Source organism: Galeopterus variegatus, unplaced genomic scaffold (assembly GCF_000696425.1).
Source record: "Galeopterus variegatus unplaced genomic scaffold, G_variegatus-3.0.2 Scaffold1297, whole genome shotgun sequence".
Classification (NCBI taxonomy): domain Eukaryota; kingdom Metazoa; phylum Chordata; class Mammalia; order Dermoptera; family Cynocephalidae; genus Galeopterus; species Galeopterus variegatus.
This window is the reverse complement of record NW_007727408.1, coordinates 266,312-284,347: the sequence shown is the minus strand read 5'-3', so window position 1 is coordinate 284,347 and position 18,036 is coordinate 266,312. Positions and strand designations below refer to the sequence as shown.

Genomic DNA, 18,036 nt, shown 5'->3' with positions numbered 1-18,036 from the left:
TGGTGCGCTCACTGGCTGAGCGCAGTGCGGCCGGTCTCAAAAAGGACAAAAAAAAAAAAAACCAAAAAACAAAGTGATAGAATCTTGGTAAAGTGATGACCTGAGTCTGGATTCCCACATTACAGTTTTACCGTTTTAATTCTGAAAATAGTAATGTCATCTATCTTATTTCTGTATAAATACAGTAATTTAAACGTACTGTTTTTCTTACCTAGATTGTCTTACAAGGACATGCAACAAGAGTAACAGCTAAATCTCAACAGAGTGGAGAGAAGGCCTTTCGATGTGAATATGATGGATGTGGAAAATTATATACAACAGCTCATCATCTTAAGGTATCAAAGAAATGCTGTATCAAGTTATGAGAACACCTAGGATGTTGATTACTAACATGATATACTGTAGCATTCAACGCCACTCTTTTCTCCCACTTATCAAGATACTGACACTCACACTCATGCACAGACATACAAAAGCCTCTCCATACTTTAGAAACTGTCAGTTCTTTGAGGGCTTGGATTATATTTTCTTCGTCTCTGTATCCCTAATGTCCAGCAGACTACCTGGCACATGGTAGGTACTCTGTATATTTGAATACATTTTGTCAAATATGGGATTTATATAATTATATGAGTGACGTGTGTAATCACTCTGTTTTTTTCTAACAGTGATTTGCTAGACTCTAGCAAAAATTGGTGTTAATTTGTCCTGTCTTTCAAATATTTGGGCCATGTATTTTTATTTTAATTGCAGCTAAACACAACAGAACATACCATGACTCATAATAATAATAGCTAAGATTGACTGAATAACTTACTTAATGTGTCAGGAGTTGTGCACTTCGCATATTTAGAGTGGTAGCTCTACAGCTCATCTCTACTACTTATCAGTGTGTAACATTGACATGTTACTTGACCTCTTGGTCCCTTATTTTCCTCATCTATAATATTGGATCATAAAAGTACCTCCCTCACAGTGGTTCTGAGAATTAAATAAGTTAATATTGTACATGTAAAGTACTAAAAAGAGTGGCCTGGTATGTGGTAAAAGTCCAGTAAATGTTGGCCACTGTCATAGTTACTCACTTGTCACAGCAGCCCTTTATAGTGGATACTATTATGTCTCCACTTTGCAGTGAGGACTTTGAGGCTTAGAGAAGGCAAGTGCCCATAGCCACACCACTAGGCGGTGGTGGAGCCTTGCCTCAGATCCAAGCCCCTCTAGCAGCAGCCTGCATGCTGTGAACCTTACCTTGTACATTGCACTCCCTGCACTCTGTTCCTAGTTCTCATCATGTATATGTTTCAAGCAAACACCTTTGATCACTCTAGAAAAACTCAAACCTTAGGTAACACAGCTCTTTATTTAAAATGAGTACTTATACATATATAATATTTAGGTCTGTATTGAGAATTATTGGGCTATAGTTTTTATGAAAAGTTATCTTTTATTTCTTAAAAAAGCATACAACAAAATCATTCATTACTGATGGAAAAAATAAGTCTATGTTGAGACCATCTACTACCTGAAAAATGCCTAAAGGAAATAGAATCATGCCTGCATTTTAATAACAGGTTCATGAGAGGTCACACACAGGAGACCGGCCTTATCAGTGTGAGCATTCAGGATGTGGGAAAGCATTCGCAACAGGTAAAATATAAATTTTCTTCATTCTTGGTTCCAAATAGGGGTTGAGCAGAGAGAAGCCAGAGGCAGGAATTGACCCCTTGCTTTTGAGTCCACAGAAGTACATGGTCAGTTCTTCAGTCTCTCTCTTAACTGCCTCTTGTCCTGATTGCTCAGGGCCCCTTCTCTGTTCTCATTTTTCTCCACAGACCTGTCTCTGTTTACTGTGTTCAGTGCTTTTTACTCTACCTTCTGCTTTCTTTTAGCAAGAAAAATGAAAGTCATGCATCAAAAGCTGACATAGACCTTAACATTAGGACAGACCTTAGGGAACCATGGAGAACTCAGATTTAGCAGTGGGACAGGGCCTGCCCAGGGACACATCCAACAGGGCCAGGACTGGTACCAGGTCTCCTGACTTCCATTCCTGATTCCATTCTTGATTCTACTTTAAGTTTTGGGGGTATGAGTTGTGAATTACATCCAGTAAAATTGAGGCACATAAAAAAGAAACATATAGGGCCGGCCCGGTGGTGCACTCAGTAGAGCGGTGGCGCTCCCGCCGAGGGTTCGGATCCCATAAAGAGACCGGTCCGCTCACTGGTTGAGCGCAGTGCGGGCGCGACACCAAGGGTTGCGATCCCGTTCCCGGTCACGAAAAAAGAAAAAAAAGGAAAAAAAAAAAAGAAACATATGGGGCCGGCCCGGTGGTGCACTCAGTAGAGCGGTGGCGCTCCCGCCGAGGGTTCGGATCCCATAAAGAGACCGGTCCGCTCACTGGCTGAGCGCAGTGCGGGCGCGACACCAAGGGTTGCGATCCCGTTCCCGGTCACGAAAAAAGAAAAAAAAGGAAAAAAAAAAAAGAAACATATGGGGCCGGCCCGGTGGTGCACTCAGTAGAGCGGTGGCGCTCCCGCCGAGGGTTCGGATCCCATAAAGAGACCGGTCCGCTCACTGGCTGAGCGCAGTGCGGGCGCGACACCAAGGGTTGCGATCCCGTTCCCGGTCACGAAAAAAGAAAAAAAAGGAAAAAAAAAAAAGAAACATATATACAACCTCTTCTAGAAAGAGATGAAACTATTGAATTTTCAGTGTGATAGTCCTTAGCGCATACATTTTTAGTAGTTTCTCTAATGTATTTGCCTAGTAATTTATCCCTGGCGTTTACTATATTTTTCAGTAGCTTAATCTCAATGTGCATGTTTAGAGGGGTATTGTGTAAGTAAATTTTTCTTACAGGTTATGGATTAAAAAGTCACGCGAGAACTCATACAGGAGAAAAGCCATATCGATGTTCAGAAGATAATTGTACTAAAGCTTTCAAAACTTCAGGAGATCTACAGAAACATATCAGAACTCACACAGGTACTAGTGTGAACAGAATATCATATCTTGGCCAGGCATTCTTAATCTGTAAGGAGGAGACTGGGGTAAGGAGTCTCTGGAAGAGTTTCAGGGAATCAACATCAGGGGCTTCTCTTAAGTTCCTGAAATTCTATGCAATTTGCTGTTCGTGTATGTATGCTTCTTTCCACAATAAGGGCTCATATCTGTTAGATTCTCAAAGGAGGTCATGGCCCATAAAAGATTGAAAATTGCCCTAGACCACCATCACCCTCAGTTTTCAGGAATTATCTGAGCAACAAGCTTATTTACCTAGAATTACACATCAAATTAGTAGCCAAACTGAGACTAGAACCTAAGGCACCCAGTTCCTTCTTAATATAGTATTGCTTCTCCTGCATTGAGCTGCTGCTAAAGTATCTGAACCCCAAACAGCCCCACAAAAGGAAAGACTTGTTACTTCCTTGTGATGATCTCTCCCCTTTAAATTTCTTTATTTCCTTTTCCTAAATGGTCCTTTACTCGTATATCATCTTCCCTCCCTTCTCTTTCTATTTGATTACTTGTGGAATTGGTATTATAAAGGTAATTATTTGCTTTTGATCAGAGCTGAAAAAATTTCAGAAACTGTTGATAAGAGATATTATTATAAGCTGTTGACTAAGTAATTATTGCATAAGATTATTTAGTTTGGGGTTTTAGTACTGATGTTTTAAACATGGTATGATAACTGTGTCCTCAAATGCTGCAATTTCTGTACTTCTAAATATTCTGAAATTGTTTAGCAAATTTCCATGGAAGATTTTCCAGACATTAAGGTTTAACCTTTAGCTCAAATATGAGTATGATCCCAAATTGTCTTTACTTTACAATAATTTGGCTCCATTAATATTGATCAAAAACATCAGAATTGTTATCCCTTTGGTAGTATTCATTCAGCAGACCACATGTTCATACACCAGTTTTAAATCATGATATTTTCATTGGTATAATATTGAACTGAGTTAAGGAGCTTAGGAACTTCTATTACAAACATAGGTGATTTCAGTGCAAAAATAAAGCAGTGTGCTACAGAGTCATAGTAATAGCATATACAGGAATAATACAATGAAAGTTGTCTTAGAACAGTTGATTCCTTATCATAGCATGCCAGAGCTGGGAAGACTTTAGACGTCATCTAGATTCATGGAGGAGAAGGGACTCGCCCAAAATAAACTTTTTTGGCGGGGGGGCTGCTAACTGGCATGGGGATCCAAACTCTTGACCACGGTGTTACAAGGTGGCACTCTACCAAATAAACTCCTTGTTCTCCTTAGGTTGACATATTGAAAAAAACTCTCATTAAAGAAACGATCAGAGATTTCTGATCCTTTTATTTTTTAATTTTTTTTTTTGCTGGCTAGCCAGTACAGGGATCGAACCCTAGACCTTGGTGTTATCAGCACTATGCTCTACCCAGCTGAAGCTAACTGGCCAACCTTCTGCTTCTTTTGAAATGATTTCCTACTTGAGGGCAGAAATCTTTTAAAATGGTTTCCACCAGCAGAGAAATCATAATTTAATTTGGCCAAAAGAAATATAACAAACTTACTAGATATATAGATAAATATTTATATCTATGTACACATTTGTGCAAGTATATACAGAGAGTTTTTTGGGGTTTTTTTTTTTCCTGCCCCAGAATTGTTTGCTTAATTTTAGCTCATTCTAGAAAAGGGCACATGGGAATCAAAAGCAAAGACGACTTCCTGCTTGGGTTCCAAGGTTGTATAAAGCAAATATGAAGGAAAGGAATGTAATTGGCAAAGTAGACTTTTCATGAGCTTAGATTATGAGAAAAGTAATATGTTCAGCAAGTAGTTTTGATGTGTATTACGTGCTAGACACTAGATTTTAAAAATAACAAAAATTATTTTTCTTCAAGTATTAATAGAATAAATAAAGTAGGAGATAAGCTTTTAGGGAATTCAAGGGTTATTCCAATTTAATCCTTTTTCTTGATTATTTTTCTTTTATATTTCTTTATGATATTTCTTTTTCTGCTTTTCTCAGTTCATTTTTTAATATGCCCACCTGGGTGATTCCATTTTTGAGTCATGCAATCAGTTATGAGTTTTGAATGCTGTTCAGGGTTTTTATTTAAATTTAAGTTTGGAGTGGAAGATGCTATTTCCAGAAAATAAGAAATGCCTGAAAAGGAAACTCAACACAAGAAGGCTAGAGTCTTGAGTGTAATCTCAGGTGGAATTGAAGGATAAGATATTTCAATTTTCTCTATGTATTTGCTCCATTTAATTTATTCCCTTTTGTATTTTTAGGAGAAAGGCCCTTTAAGTGTCCCTTTGAAGGCTGTGGTCGGTCCTTTACAACATCAAATATCAGAAAAGTGCATATTAGGACACACACAGGAGAAAGACCTTATTACTGCACAGAACCAGGATGTGGGAGGGCATTTGCCAGTGCAACCAATTATAAAAATCATGTGAGGATACACACAGGTAACAACTTCTGATCTCTTGGTCTTTTATCTTTCAAAGCTCGGTTTAACTCCTGCCTTTTCCAGAAACCATTTTCAGCTAATCTCTTCTCTCCTTCCTACCACTTGGCATAGTAGAAAGGGATTAAGCACTTAAAAACATTTTGCCTTAGCATTTAACATCCATTCATTCAACAAACAATTATTGAGCATCTATTGCATGTTCCCCTGCCAGGCAACAGAGATATAGAGACAGATAAGACATTTTCAAGGTCAGTCTAGTTGGGGAGAGATAGTAGACATAGAATTGCTGCACAGTGTCTCCCATTGTATGAACAAGATGCTGTGGGAGCAGAGAGAGGAGATGTCGTTTTTGCGGGAATGGGAGAAATGTTCTGGGAAGGCTTTACACAGAAATTTGACTTTTAGACTGAATCCTGAAGATTGCCAGGAAGACGGGAAGATATTCCTGGCAGGGGAGTAAAAGCATAAAGGTATGAAAAAGCATGATATTCCAAATGACTGGAATATAGAGTACACGTGGAAGAATTGTAAGAGGTGAGATCAGAAAAGTAGTCAGGGGCCTGTGTGTTGTGCTGTCATGATAAAAATATTGCTTAAATTGGACTTTGTGGAGCTTGTGGGACAGAGTGGGAGGGGTGGCCTATGGTCTTTTTTTTTTTTTTTTTTAAACAGTTTTATTGAGATAATTCACATATACAATTCATCCATTTAAAGTTCGTGATTCAACTTTTTAAAAGTATATTCACAAGGTTGTGCAACTATTACCACAATCCAATTTTAGAACATTTTCATTTCCCCTCAAAGAAACTACATACTTGGTAGCAGTCTTTTCCTCACCCGCACCCCCCTGCTATAAGCAATCACTCATCTACTTTCTCTCCCTACAGATTTGCCCATTCTGACATTTTCGTATAAATGGAATTATACAATATGTGGTCTTTTTCATCTGGCTTCTTTCTCTTAGCATAATGTTTTTGAGATTCAGCCATGTCATAGCATCTTTCTTTTTCATTCTTTCCTTTTTAAATTACTGAATAATATTTCATTATATAGATGTACCACATTTTATATGTCCATTATTCAGTCATTTTCACTTTCTGGTTAGTATGAATAATGCTGCTATAAGCATTTATGTACAAGTTTTTGTATGGACGTATCTTTTCGTTTCTCTTGTGTATATACCTAGGAGTGGAATTCCTGGATCATGTGGTAACTCTGCATTTAACATTTTGAGGAACTTCCAAATTGTTTTCCAAAGTGGTGGCACCTTTTTGCAATCTCATAAACAATGTGTGAGGGTTCCAGTTTCTCTACACCCTAGCTAACAGTTTTTATCTACTTTTTTTGATTATAGCCATCCTAGTGGGTGTGAAGTGGTATCTCATTGTGGCTTTTGGTTGGCATTATCCTGATGACTAATGATGTTAAGCATCTTTATATGTGCTTATTGGCCATTTGTATATCTTCTTTGGAGAAATGTCTGCTCGGATCCTTTGCCCATTTTTTAATTGGGCTGTCTTTTTATTATTGAGTTGTAAGATTTCTTTATTGTATTCTGGATATAAGTTCCTTATCAGATATGTGATATATCTGATATCGTTACAGATTTTTTTTCCATTCTGTGGGTTGTATTTTCACTTTCTTAATGGTATCATTTGCAGCATAAAAGTTTTTAATTTTGATACTCGCATTTTCCAGATGCATTTTTGGTGGGTGGGAATGGAAGGGCAAGGCAGGATGTACATTAGTTTTACAAGAAAAATTTTAATATATTGTTATTACTGGTATTAAGGGTAAACTTCTCACGTTAATTCAAAATTAAAAGACATTTTCACAGAATGAAACTTTAGTTGCTTAAGTTAGTGTTTCTGAGGTTGTATTCTACAAACCCCTGGTGATCTTTGGAAATATTTTAAGGGATTCACTATAATACCTTTTTTTGAAAAGGGTAGATTAGCAATTTGAGTACTGTTATGGACAGAGGAGAAGCCTTAAGCAGATTTAAAGCAAGTTTGCTTTTTTAGAAGAAAATCATTCAGACAGTAATAAATACAGAAAGAAGTCAAAAGGAGGTGAGATCATAAGCAGGAGATTAAGGGCTGTTAGTATATTCAAAATGAATGAGATAGAGAAGGATACCAATGAAAGACATTGAAGAAATATTGGCAAAGGACTTGGTCATCAAGTTAGTCATGGGATTCTAGTCTGAAGGAGGGGTTAGATGATAATACCAAGATGGAGGAGCAGGTTGAAAAGGGAAGATAATGGTGCTGGTTTGGCATATATAGGTTTCTGGGCATCCTCTTACCATCTGTATTGTTGCTGTAATGATTTACAAAATTTTTACTGAAAATTTATGATCCAAATTGAAAACCCACTATAATGAACCTACTTTTGCACTCATTTTTCATGAAAGGAAAAATCTTTAAGTTGCATGTGAGTGTGAATGAGAGAAGATAGGATGCACTGAAGTCATATTTCTGATAGTCATCAGTCATGCTTACATTGTGTAAGTGTATTATGCATTATTGCTATTATCTTCCCTACATTAAGTTAAAGTGCCTTCTAAGAATGTGGAAAAAGCCTGTGAAAACCTAACAGGCCCGGAAAAGAAGGCTGTATATTAGAAGACATTGTATTTTGCTAATATAATTTGCATTCCTTTTACATCTTTAAGATAATTATTTTTAAATTATAGTGTATGTTTGCAGTGTAGAAGGAAAACAAAATTCCTCACCAGTACTTTATCATTGTGTATTACTCATAAACTTAAACCCACTAATGTTAAGTAATTACATAAATAATGTTTTTATTGCTTTTTATTATATAGACACATATTGGTGGATTATAACACAGGTGCTTAAGAGCCTTTTTGTGATATTTGGGGAATTTAGCTGAGGTTTTTGGCTGGGCTGGGAAAACATTATTTTTCCCATTTAAAGTAATGGGATATAGACTCATCTGAAAGTTTGCCATTGAGCATGTTTTATGGGCAAATTAGATTCCAATAAGAGAGATGCCAACATTAAGTTTGGCCATACTGCTATCTTTGGAACATTTAGATAGAGCAGTGCTGTCAAATGAGGCTGCACATTGGATTCACATTTTTAAAATAGACTGATTCCCCAGATCCTGTCTGCAAAGATTCTGACATAACTGTACTGGTGTGAAGCTCAGGCATCAGCACATTTTCAAAGCTCTCCAGGTCTTTAATATGCAGACATGGTTGAGGATCATTGAAGTAGATAGATCCAGTAAATAGTTTTAAATGTTGGTCTGACCCAAGAGGAAAGTCTGGGCTGGAAGAAAAGGTTGGCTAATGATACAGTAAATGCCTGAGTTATGCTGTAAGTGGAGTGTAAAGATTCAGCCATGTAAAATGCGAGTCCATTCTTGCAAGGTTGATTAGATTACCAAGGTGAGGCTGTACAGTTAGCCAATAGGGAGCTCAAAAGCTCTATCGTAGTTTTAAATGTTGGTCTGACCCAAGAGGAAAGTCTGGGCTGGAAGAAAAGGTTGGCTAATGATACAGTAAATGCCTGAGTTATGGTGTAAGTGGAGTGTAAAGATTCAGCCATGTAAAATGCGAGTCCATTCTTGCAAAGTTGATTAGATTACCAAGGTGAGGCTGTACAGTTAGCCAATAGGGAGCTCAAAAGCTCTATCCAGATCCATTCATTTCTTGACTGTGGTTTGGTGCCACCTAGAGTTTGTGTCTGCTCCAGACTAAATATCAATTGGGCTGATTTTCCAGGTTGAAACTGGCTGCCATTTCCCTTGACCTTACCACATCTTCCCAACAACCATCCACCAAGATAAGAACTTTAACCTGCCTGCTTTGTGAATGGGCACCGGGCAGAGGACAGAAAGCAATTTCCAATTTATATCTAAGACTTATATTGCATTACATTAGTGTGAGATTTTACCATTCGTGATTGTTTTTATTTTGTTTAGAGCCATGGGAAAAGATGCGGTTACCCAAGGAAGGTGTAAAATGAGAATAAACTAGAACATGCACATTATATGCACACTTGCATATGCACATTTTAGAAATTATGAGTTCATACCACTACATCCAATTCCAATTTATCCTACAGGATTCTTTTTTTCCCTTCCTCTCTTCCATACGTGTAAGCCCCTTCTTCCACATCGAGAACCTTGGCTTCCAACCGCATTGAAACATTTACTCATTTGCTAATCTTTTATTACATCTAAAAGTTTCAGAAGCACTTTTTACCTATTATCAATACAATGAACAAGCCTATTAAAAAGAGTTAAAGATTCATTCGTAATTCTTCCCCTCTCCCTCACCACCTAGCCCAAGACTGGGCATGAGTCAAATACAGTATATATGAGTTACTTTCACTGATTTATTTTCTCTCTTACCCCTACCCCTTAAGTGTAGTTAAAAGTATTAATTTAAACTGTGGTTAGTCTAATTTGTTTCAGTTTACTTTCAGTTTTAGGTCCTCATACCACCACAGGTTAGTCTAGATATTTTATGATATTAAGTAAGTATTGTTAATTTTGTTTACATTTTGTTTTTTAAAAAAAGGATCTATCTTTCAGACATACAGTCTGAAATATTTACAGATGAATTGGAATGCTATTTGGAACCGTTTCAGAATAATCCTAGGTAGGAAGGAAGAAGAAATATGTAGTAAAAAGTGAAACAATGTTGGCCATGAATTGATAGTTTAAGCTGGGGGGTTGGTACATGGGGTTTAGTATATTGTTTCACTTTTCTTTTGTTTATATTTAAAATTTACTATCATAAAAAGTTCTAAAAATATATGTACTGCCTGTAGTGTTCTCAAATTATATATGGAATAAGAATTAAAGTTTTTAGTTCCCTTTGTATTGCCTAGTTGCTATCAGTGAATACTCAATAGCTTTTGATTGGATATAAGAAGTCAGATGAGGTTAAATGAAACATACATGTCCTTTTAGATATATTGACATGTCCAGCTATGTCTAATAATAGACTTTTTAGAAAATCCTTTTTTTATTATCTCTATAAAACCTTTAGGATAAGCTGTATTCGTTATAATAATAATTGGATTATCATGGTCATTATTAGTATAGTATCATTAATAATATATAGATTATCTAGTTGCAGGAAACAATAAACTACAGTTTCATCAGAGTTAAACTGGGCAACATCTTCATCCTTTCTTTTCTCATCCCTTGAAATTAAGGGAAACATGGTATAGATGCACAGAGACAACACTCAGGGAGCAGACTGCCTTTTCAGCCAAGTCAGAACCATAGTCAGGGAGTGTTTTCTTGTGTGCTGCCGCATGGTAGAATGAGAAGGGATTTGGCAATATTTATTTTTAGAGGCTTCCCCCCACAATCCCCCAAGAAGGTATGTAATGATTATACCTACGTATGTAAAAGTTGACTTTTTGTTGTTTTTTGGTGCTGTTCTTTACTTAGGGGAAAAGCCATATGTTTGTACAGTTCCTGGGTGTGACAAAAGGTTTACAGAATATTCCAGTTTGTACAAACACCATGTTGTTCACACTCACTCTAAACCATACAACTGTAACCACTGTGGGAAGACATACAAGCAGATCTCCACGCTGGCCATGCACAAACGGACGGCCCACAATGACACTGAACCCATTGAAGAGGAGCAGGAAGCCTTCTTTGAGCCTCCCCCAGGTGAAGATTTTGTCTATTATATGTGTTCCTGAGTTTGAGAATCAACAGTTAAGAACATGATTTATGATTCCTAGCATTTTCTCAAATCATAAAGTTTCATTCATATAATCATACAACTTATAATTTACAATTGTGATAAGTGCTATGGAAGAAAGGTACTTGGTGCTCTGGGATGTCAGAGAAGTCTAGTCTGGGAGGTCAGAGAAGGCTCTCCTGAGGAAGTGACTTTTGGAGAGATCTAGACGGTAAATGGAGGTCAACAAGGTGAAGAAGCACGGGTTGGGGGGAAGAGAAGCAAGGAGCAAAGGCAAGAGAACATTCCAAATAGAGGGAATGGCACATGCATAAAGCCATGACATTGGAGAGAGCAGAGTAAGTTGGAGATACTAGAAGAAGCCTGGCCAGTATGATAGTTTGGCCTGGGAGGATGGTGTGAAATGAGGTGGGAGAGAGATGCAGGGGCAGCCAGACTATTTGGGTCCATTAAGGATATTGGTCTTAGTCATAAGAGCAGAGAAGCACTCCCAAATAACCCTTTATTGATTCAAGGGCTATTAGGTATGTTTTAAGAGACAAAATCATTAATTTCAATAAGAATAAACTCTTGGAAAAATATTTTAGAGAATTACATTCAGTGACTTTAGTAGATAATTAAGCATAGGTAGGTAAAAGGAGGTAGGTTTTTCGAAAACAAAACAAAACAGGTTGTCTTACAGTTTCATCAAATGCTTCTTTAGTGAAATAAATTTGAAAATTAAAAGAAGTCATCTTTTCTCCTTTTTAACAACTAATATTGAAGCATTGAAAAACATTTAGGTGAAAAAGTTGGCTGGAGAATAAGAAAAGAATAGATCACCTGCTCAAATGCTTTGCTTCCTGCTTCCATTACCCTAATCCCTGCTTCTCTGTAGTCCTAATTTGTCATTTCAAGTATTTGTTAGATGATAGTATGAAAACAATTCCTTCAATCTTGAGTACTATATTATTTCCTAGCTAAAACATTGTGAACTATGAACACTGTATTCGTAGTTACATATTACACATTTGGTGGGGAGATAATGGTTGAAGGGTACAAAGTTTCAGTTAGACATGAGGAGTAAGTTCTGGAGATCTATTGTACAGCACGGTGACTATAGTTAATAATAATATACTATATACTTGAAAATTGATAAGAGAAAAGGAGTAAATAAATATTACAACTGCTGAATCTTTTCGTTAGAAAGCAGGCTTTAATGATGTCACTTAGTTTGTAAGACTTTTCCTTTCTAACGCTTCCTCAGTCTATTCCTTAAATGTTGGTATTTTAGATTATCACAAGTTCTTGTATTCTAGAAAACAGTCTATAGTATAATAAAATACATTTTGTTTTTTTAAAAAACTAAACTAAGATTACTTTTCCAAGAGTAGGGATGGATTTGTGTTGTTCTTCTCTCACATGATCCCCTGAGTTTTGTAACCCTTTGGGATAATGGTATATAAATAGCCGTGGAACAGAACAAAAAGAAGTGAAGTAATGACTGTTATGGAAATAACACCTTGATGACTGTAGCCAGATTTAGTACATGCACCAACCACAGACTTTGAGAAGTACTCATAGATTAGCTAGCATATTAAGTCCTTCTTTGAAGGGGAAAATTTTTTTTGCTCTCTTTCTGGTTTCATGGAAGGTAGAAAGTGATGGAAGAAGAGAGGGATCAGTAATCTTCCTGGTTGCCAAGTATAGCAGTAATGGACTATTGAAATTGCTGTTTACTTGCTGGTTCTTGATGAAATAAAGAAGTGGATGGGGGTTCCTCTTCTGTTACTTATTAAATGATTAACCTTACCACAGATAACATGTCATTACATTGTCTTTATACAATGATGTCATTGTGTTCTGATGACTTGCAATCAATCACTTGTGTTAAAGACCAAGTAAATTATTATCAGTAGGTTGAGTTTACAGACCATTCAGTTTGTGGTTAATGTTTATGAAGATGGTCTTATCACTTTTAATGGCTTCTTAAGTGAATGCAAGACTGTTGTGCATACTTGTTATATTTGAAGGGTTATTTGCCAGTCAGTCTTTCCTATAGTTCCTCCCCTCCCTTTCCCCAACACACATGCAGTTTCACATAATTATTCCAACTAAGAAAAAAGAAAAGGTCCCCCAAAGTTAGAACATTTAAATTTGATGTGAAAATGTTTGATATAGTCTGCTTTAATTTGGTTTGCAAAAGTGGAGGTTGAGGAATTGGAAGGTGGTTCTGGAAGCTCTTTTCATGATTTAGAATATAATACATGTACACTTTATATAATTTTCTCTTTAGTATTTAAGATGTCCTCTATTTTCTAAACAGATTGGTTGGTTGGTCAAATAAATAAATCATTTGTTTTAAACAGGTCAAGGTGAAGATGTTCTTAAAGGGTCCCAGATCACATATGTTACAGGTGTAGAAGGGGACGATGTTGTGTCTACACAAGTAGCCACAGTAACCCAGTCTGGGTTGAGTCAACAAGTTACTCTGATATCCCAGGATGGGACTCAGCATGTAAGTATCCACTGAAAGCCAAATAGGTCAAATAATATTTTTCTGAACCTGGGCTTGAAAGGCAGGCTGGAACCCCATTGAGGAAAACCTTGAATATCAGGGCACAAAGTTTGGACTTCAGCCTATAGGCAGAGGCAGACTCCTGAAGGTTTTTCAGAAGGTTTTTCAGTAGTCTGCTGAAAGAGACTAAGCGTGAGGAGATTAGTAGAGGGAGAATATTTGCGACTCTGTAGAATCCAAATGGTGGTATTGGTATAGCTCAAAGGTAAGATGAAGGTCAGAAGTACAGGGAGATTGAGGGCTTTGAAAAGTAATGGATCCATGTGAAACACAACTTAGAGAAGGGATGGGTTCTGATGGTTGATTATATCCAGGAGGTGAGATTGAGAAATCAGGAGAGCCTCGGCCAAGGTGATCAGGATATTATGGCATCCTGGGAATCAGTGATGGGCAAACATGTACAATTTCCAAAGCATGGAACTCTCCTTACCAGGAATCATGGGAGTTTACTCAATTAGCTTCACAGTGTTGAGAGAACAGGTATCTTAATTTTCTCTGGAAAAGCACAACGTGATGGTTGTTCTCTGATAGCCAAACTTGTCATTGTTTTCTAGATGCCACTAGCCTGCTGAGCCTCGATTCATTTTTAAGCTCTAGCTAAGGTTGTCTTAGTACCTGGTGGAAATAGGCACATGGGGTATGATGTGCTTCTTTACCCTCCTATATCTCCCTCTTCTATGGAGAACTCTCTCTGTATCTATCTCTCTTAGAGCTTTAACCTTCCTGATTAATCTGCCCTTTGTTTTGATAACTATTAACATGCTAATGTTAGCTAGGAGGCAGAACATATTCAGGATTGGAAAATATAAAGCACTCATACCATCCTATTCATCTCCCGCCCACCACCCCACCACCCCCCATTTTGACATCACTAATTCCATACAGTACTCTTTGTCCACTGGCTAGCATACAAGATTAAACATATTTACTTAACCCAGTTTTAACTCAGTATTAGCCCTAATACCTATTCATCTCCCGCCCACCACCCCACCACCCCCCATTTTGACATCACTAATTCCATACAGTACTCTTTGTCCACTGTCTAGCATACAAGATTAAACATATTTACTTAACCCAGTTTTAACTCAGTATTAGCCCTAATACTTTTTCTTGAATTAGATCATCACCTACAGAGGTCTTATGGAGATCATTTGATGTAACCTTCCTCCCTGCCTGTACAGGAGAAATACCCTCTATAGCAGCTCTGAAACGGCCACTACAATTAGGCAGTTTCTCTAAGAGGCAGCCTGTTCCGTTGTTGGATAATTTTTGTGTTTATCAGACTGGAATCCACCCCTATATTATCCACTCATGGCTCCTTTCTGATTATACCAAATAAGTCTAATTCTTCTTCATAAATTCCAAAACAACTATCTTCTCCATCTCAATGTTGTATTTTCTCTAGACTTAACCTTCCCGTTTCCTTAAGGAATTAGATTTTCCATTCTATTCCTTTAGTCAGTTAAACAATAAACATTTATTGAGCATCAACTCCACACCATTTTGGTAGACTCAATCCGGGGAATACAGGAAGGAAGATATTACAGTCCATTAGGAGAGGGACACTTCTAAAATGAATTATAATTTCTCATAATGAAGGGTATAATTGAGTAATATATAAAGTGCTGCAGTAGCTTGGAAGAGGGAGTAAATGATTTTTCCTAAAAGAATCTTGAAGGCCCTTGTAGACAATGGCCATTCAGTTGGGTCTTGAAGGATTTCCATGAGCTCACCGGGCAGAGAGTGAAGGAAAGGGCAAGTCATGAAAATATAACAGAATATGACACTCAATGGGACTGCAAATGATTAGCTGTGGCTGGAGTGTCAGATGCTGGTTTGAAACTAGTGGAAGATGACTCTAAGGAAATTGGTAAAGACAAGGTCATGAAAGGGTCAAGAATGCCACGTAAGAAGTCTGAACTGTAGGCAATAGGGAGTTACAGGGGATTTAAGCAGGGAGCATTATGAGATTTGTATTGTTTTGTCTGAGAAAGGTGTCAAGGTAGAGGATGGCTAGGGAAGGATTAAACTGGATACCTGGAGAGAAGTTGGATTATTGCAGAAATTCAGATGAGAGAAAAATAAATTAGCAACAGGGATAGAGAGGAGATGCATTTAAGAAATGTTGATTTTTTTTGATAACTAAAAGAGTTTATTCCATTATAAAAGGCTTATTTGCTCCCTCAGAGTAAACTTATACAAGGATTAGGCCCAGTCCTTAATCAAGATTGCCATATATAACAAGAAACATTGACTGGTTTGTAAAATGCACTGTATTGCAGGTCAACATATCTCAAGCTGACATGCAGGCCATTGGCAACACCATCACAATGGTAACGCAGGATGGCACGCCCATCACAGTCCCTGCTCATGATGCAGTCATCTCCTCAGCAGGAACACACTCGGTTGCTATGGTTACTGCTGAGGGTACAGAAGGGCAGCAGGTAATTACTTTTTTCTGTTATATCTTCTTTTTTTTTTTTTTTTTTTTTTTCTTGACTGGTTTGTAAAATGCACTGTATTGCAGGTCAACATATCTCAAGCTGACATGCAGGCCATCGGCAACACCATCACAATGGTAACGCAGGATGGCACGCCCATCACAGTCCCTGCTCATGATGCAGTCATCTCCTCAGCAGGAACACACTCGGTTGCTATGGTTACTGCTGAGGGTACAGAAGGGCAGCAGGTAATTACTTTTTTCTGTTATATCTTCTTTTTTTTTTTTTTTTTTTTTTGGCAAGTGGCTGGTACGGGGATTTGAACCCTTGACCTTGGTATTGCAACACCATGCTCTAACCAATTGAACTAACTGGCCAGCCCTTTTCTGTTACAGCAATCAATTTGTATCTCAGTATTAAAGCTGTTACACAGATGTACAGTATGGTACAGGGGTTAAGCACAGAAACTTCAGATTGAATCTCATTTTTGCACTTAGCTACTTAACCCTCAGAGCCTGTTTTTCCTCATGTATAAAACAGGAGTGATAGTTACATCTATCCCAGAAGGTCGATATAAGAATTGAATGAGATAATGAATATAAAATACTCAGCCCAGGTTTATATTAAGTGTTCAGAAATGCTGGCTATTCCTATTGTCATCATCAACATCAGATACTTAGGAAATAGCTTCATTTGCAAAATTTTAATTTTTTGAATATATAATATATTCACATGATTTAAAAATCAAAAAATATATACAGGTATGCAATGAAAAGTCTTCCTCCCATCCCTGCCTCCATCAACTCAGTTTTTGCCCCCCACAGATAATTCACTTTTATTAGTTTCTTGTGTATTCTTTCAGCAATTCATTAAATATATACAAACAAATACAAATAGTTGTTTCCCTGCCCTTTTTTTGGATGGTAGTAAACTGTCCTGTTTGCATCTTCTTGTTTTTTAAACTTAATACATCTTGAAAATCTTTCTTCATTATATAGAGAGCTTCTTCATTCTTTTTAAATCTGCATTGTATTCTGCTGAATGGATTTGCCATAATTAATTTAAAGTCTTGTGCTGTTTCAAACAACACATAACCTTGTGCATATGTGATTTTGCATGTGTGTGAACAGATGCGCTAGATAAATCCCTAGCATAGGATTGCTGGGTACAGAGATGTATGCATTTGTAATTGTGATAGATGTTGCCAAACTTCCCTTCTAGAGTTGTGCCAGTCTACATTCCCACCTGCAGGGTTTGAGAGTGCCTATTCTCCTTCAAGCATAGTTACAATAGTGGTATCATACTTTTGGATTTTTGCCAATCTGTTGTATTTTTTTATAGTTTCTATTTTCACTTCCCTTAAAATAAATGATATTAATATATTTAAAAACTGTTCTTGAACTGAGCTAAAGGCACAGTCTCACTGCAGCTACCTTACCCTGTTCAATGAAAGAGTCTGTCAAAATTATTAGCTCTGAGTCATCCAAGTTCATTTATAGATTCAATACCATCAACAATCAAATTTCCAGCAGGATTTTTTGAAGATATGGATAAGCTGATTCTAAAATTTACGTGAAAATCCAAAGGACCTATCTATAATAGCTAAAACAATCTTGAAAAAAGAACGAAGTTGGAGGTCTTATATACTTTGAAATGCAAAATTCAGAATAATAAAACTTCTAGAAGAAAAGAGAGGTGAATATTTTTGCAACCTTACGGTAAAAATTCCTTGGACAGTATACAGAATGCACTGACAATAAAAGAAAAAACTGATAGGGCCGGCCCGGTGGCGCACTGCTATAGTGCGCTGCTTGGGAGTGTGGTGGCGCTCCCGCCGAGGGTTTGGATCCCACATACAGACCAGTTC

At 37.3% G+C, this 18,036-nt stretch overlaps 1 protein-coding gene across 1 annotated transcript in view; it reads left to right on the top strand.

The window, feature by feature from the left end:
- ZNF143 (zinc finger protein 143) overlaps nt 1-18,036 on the top strand; it is a 49,097-nt gene that overhangs the window by 17,810 nt on the left and 13,251 nt on the right. Inside the window, 7 exon segments of the mRNA XM_008576130.1 lie at nt 216-335; nt 1,575-1,650; nt 2,866-2,991; nt 5,289-5,468; nt 10,910-11,137; nt 13,520-13,668; nt 16,011-16,172. Of these exon segments, the coding sequence (XP_008574352.1) occupies nt 216-335; nt 1,575-1,650; nt 2,866-2,991; nt 5,289-5,468; nt 10,910-11,137; nt 13,520-13,668; nt 16,011-16,172 (1,041 nt within the window).